This window comes from Argentina silus (genome assembly GCF_951799395.1).
Source record: "Argentina silus genome assembly, chromosome: 6".
NCBI classification, from domain to species: domain Eukaryota; kingdom Metazoa; phylum Chordata; class Actinopteri; order Argentiniformes; family Argentinidae; genus Argentina; species Argentina silus.
In genome coordinates, this window is record NC_139660.1 from 10,805,854 (window position 1) to 10,809,919 (window position 4,066).

The 4,066-nt window shown below is 39.5% G+C and overlaps 1 protein-coding gene across 2 annotated transcripts in view; it reads left to right on the forward strand.

Moving 5' to 3' along the window:
- The window catches only part of gmds (GDP-mannose 4,6-dehydratase), a 100,579-nt gene extending 96,513 nt beyond the window's left edge, over window positions 1-4,066 (forward strand). For both annotated transcript variants that reach the window (XM_083672474.1, XM_083672473.1), the window contains 2 exons: window positions 2,855-2,923; window positions 3,474-4,066. In XM_083672474.1, coding sequence (XP_083528600.1) covers window positions 2,855-2,923; window positions 3,474-3,536 — 132 coding nt within the window. In that variant the 3' untranslated portion in view covers window positions 3,537-4,066. The remainder of the gene's footprint in view (window positions 1-2,854; window positions 2,924-3,473) is intronic.

Genomic DNA, 4,066 nt, shown 5'->3' on the forward strand with positions numbered 1-4,066 from the left:
CTGAAATCATGACATACCTTGATATGAGGCATACATAACAACATTATTATAAGGAGGTGTTATTTGTAATTGTATGTATTTAATTAGTCAACAATATTCTGTACATGTATATAAATTCTCCAATACCATTTTTTCAATGATGGCATTGGATTCACTACATTTTATTGTAGTATTCTTTATAAAAGGTGTGTGTGCATTAAAGGGGAAGTCAAGATTTTGCATGTGAATATAAAATCTCATATCCCCCACATAATTGGCCATCTAAAAACAGGGGTTAATTAACATGTTTTACTCATTTAACCACTCATGGGTGCATAAAGTTGTTTTACTGAGATTGAATTAAGCTGGTGCTTAACTGGGCAAGTTAGGGTTCTGGCCTTAAAAACTAATACAAATTCCATAATTACTTAAATCTGTTTAATTTTGTGCCATGCCATCAGAATGCAGTAAACCAATAAGAGAGGATTTCAGTCATAGCTCATTTGTGTTATTATCGCTGTTGCATATTTTCTGACATTCTTACTGAGTACTATTTTAAACAGGATGTACCACAAACCTGGGTTCTGTTCCAAATCGGATCCATATGAAGATTATAGTGTGCCCCATCTGTTAGCAGTTCTTTTTGAATTATTCGGTACATGCTCTGTTTGGGGTGAGTTGGCTTGGCCACAGAGTGCTCTTGTTAGCAGTTTTTTAACTTATTTTATTCCTCTGAGCAGCATGATTTTCCCTGCTGGTGTGTGTGTGTGTGTGTGTGGAGGGGTGGGGGGGGGGTTGGACCTGGCAACTCTTAATTAGAGCAAAAGTATTACAGATTGGCCTATCTGTGACAAATCAGTGTGATGAAGGAAGTGTCTCTGAGTTAGGGTAAGGGAAGATCATGATGTGGGAGTTATGATACTGTTAGAATAGCTCTCAGCAGTGCCACTGCTGGTTCAATCATGACAGTGCATATACTGTCTGTGGTAGTGGGGAGTCACTGGTGAGTCTGTAATTCCATAGGAGGATTTATTTTCCCTTTTCCCACCTCCACTATTTTTACACTCATGCTCATTCTGTCCTGAACATAATCATGGGTGTGGAATTATTGCATGTGTAATCATGCATGTAATCTCACAATATGAATGGAGGCAACATGTTTATGCCATATTTGTGTCTGTTAATAATTTAACATATTACTTTTTTTTCATTCAGGAAGGATACACTTAGTCCTGAGTTTGGGTCTCTGCCAAAAGTTAGTTTTAAGGTTGTGAGAACATTGAGGTTTAGAATCAGCTGTGGCAGGCCCACCTTGAGACCCTGTTATCGTGACAAAAACAGATGATTTTAATTATACATTTAAAATGTAATAAAAAAGTATAATTGATATAATTATGGGCTCAATCAATTAATAGCTTCTATAAATATGGTACTTGCATCGGCTTCATGACAAATGATGTTGATTGCTGCAATTAGTCTAAATATTTCCATTTATAGCACTGGAACCAAACTGAATATGAGCAATGTACTGTAGCCTTTCAAAAACGAGGTTATTGCCTGACTTCTAAAAAGAGAGGGAGAATGGGAATCGCTTTCGTCTGAAGATTCAATTAGGTTAGACAAAATGACTGTGCTTATTTTTCTCACTTCAAGATTCGATCCGTCTCTGAGTGGTAAGAGGACAGTTCTTCTATTACTTGTATGGTCTAGGGTAGAGGAGGATCTTCAACACAAACGATAACACAAACCAACATTTCGTAGTTAAGAAGAACTTTATTCATCAGCCCTAACAACTGAGATGTACAAAGCATGATTGTGTGTGTGTGTGTGTGTGTGTGTGTGTGTGTGTGTGTGTGTGTGTGTGTGTGTGTGTGTGTGTGTGTGTGAGATTGAGGGCTGAAAAGCAGCTCTGAGATGTGGGTCCCTGCTCTCTAAAAGGCTGAACCATGCGTGGCCCTCTGTAACGCCAGGCTACGCTGATGTTGCTGTGAAGCGTTCCAGTGTAATAAGATCACCCAGAAAAGACATTTCCAAGCGCTTTAGTGTCAGATAGAAAAAAAACATTCTCTCTCTATATACATTATGTTCATTTCTTCAATGTAAGGTGCTGTTAAAGAAACATGTATAAATGAAAATGATCAAAGGTTACACATCAATTTTAAAGTAAAAGTTTAGACCAATTCCTTTATAGTTGGCTTTGCCAAAATCAGAAGGAAGAGGAAGGTGGGGGAGACAGAGAAAGAGAGTGAGGGAGAAAGAGGGAAAGGGGGTCTTTTCGAGGCTGTGTCTTTGGTGGTCTCAGGCATGGTCTTAGTGGATTCTGAACCCAGTACAAAACACAACAGGGAAACAGAGGGGGCGTGGGGTGGGGGTTACACCACTAGAGTCCCACAATTCATCATGCTCTGGCACCGACGGGGGCCGTCTGGACAAGACGAGAGGGAGGGCAGGGAGAGGGGGAGTCTGGGATTGATGGCCAGTGAGACTCTGTGACCTCCCTCCCTCCCCCCCCCCCCCCCCCCCCCCCCCGATACTGACGTGTGTGTGTGTGTGTGTGTGTGTGTGTGTGTGTGTGTGTGTGTGTGTGTGTGTGTGTGTGTGTGTGTGTGTGTGTGTGTGTGTGTGTGTGTGTGTGTTGCAAGCATCATATAGTAATAAAGGATAGAGAGGTTTTTTGTGCGTAGGTCTGATGCTGAAAGGCGACATTAAAGGGGAAATGAATGTCTTTATAGCAGGGTATCTCCAGAACTCCGGCTGTGATACTATCCCATTCTAAACACTATCCTCTTGTGGCCATGAAACTTGACTGATGAGTTGTTTTTGTTTCTCCCTCTCTCTTTCCTTCTCTTTTTTCTTCCTATGTCTTTCTCTACAGGATTACCTGCAAGGTGACAGCACAAAGGCACTGCAAAAGTTGGGCTGGAAACCAAAGGTCACTTTCGAGGTATACCATCTCACCATATCAGTCTCATTTACTCATTTACTCATTTTCTGTCTGTCTGTCTGTCTGTCTGTCTGTCTGTCTGTCTGTCTGTCTGTCTGTCTGTCTGTCTGTCTGTCTGTCTGTCTGTCTGTCTGTCTGTCTGTGTGTGTGTGTGTGTGTGTGTGTGTGTGTGTGTGAGACCCTTGAGGGCACTGCAGATACACAGCATGCAGGTGTTCATTCTTTTCTGAACCCTCTCCTGTTGTGTTTTCAGTCTGGTGTTTAAAACACAACTCTAACGAGAAAGTCAAGCTGCCTGTACAGCTATACTGATTCAACAAACGTATTTAGGCTTATATCCCCCTTACCTGATACATAGAGTATATTACATCAACATGAATTGGAGGCCTTCAAGAGAAACTTCCCAAATTGTAAAGAATATTATTTATTGTGTTAATGGTGTGTCTTCAACATTTAGAAAATGTTCTGCTGTTGTCAGTGCTCAGAATTTACATTTGAATAACCGTATACATATAATCACTGTTTAAACTAAAACTGTTTTGCTCCGCAGGAGCTGGTGAAAGAGATGGTTGATGCTGACATCGCACTTATGAAAAATAATCCAAATGCTTAAAGCCATGTATGTCAATCCAAATATGGGGAGTCCTCTAAACACTCCGGCCTAAAGTGCTCTGAGAAAGAAGAAGAAACTTTTGGCACTTTTTTTCATTACTTTGCTGTCCCAATTGATGTTACTGAAAGTTACTTATTTTTTCTTGTTTTGCAATGGTGAGGGAAGATTATGCTATGCCTTTTTGTCATTTTGTATTTCTGTTTTTAATATATAATTGTACTTATACTGTGATATGAATTCCATGTATTTGTATGCCAAACTCTAGGCTAAGTTATATAGGATATTAAGGGTGTATGTATATGTTTTTATGTTAGATCTTATTATGCAGAGAATTCACCTGACCTAGGTCAGCTTGCAGTTTGTCCTTTGGAGAAAAATTAAGTAAAAAGTAATTTGTTATTGTAAGACCGACCACCATATATATTTTTGATTTTATCAATCGTTTGTGCAATCATTTGTATTTTCATTTGACTTAGGCCTATTTAGATCCAAATCTATACATTTTAGTACAATAAAGCTTCTTCTTTTGA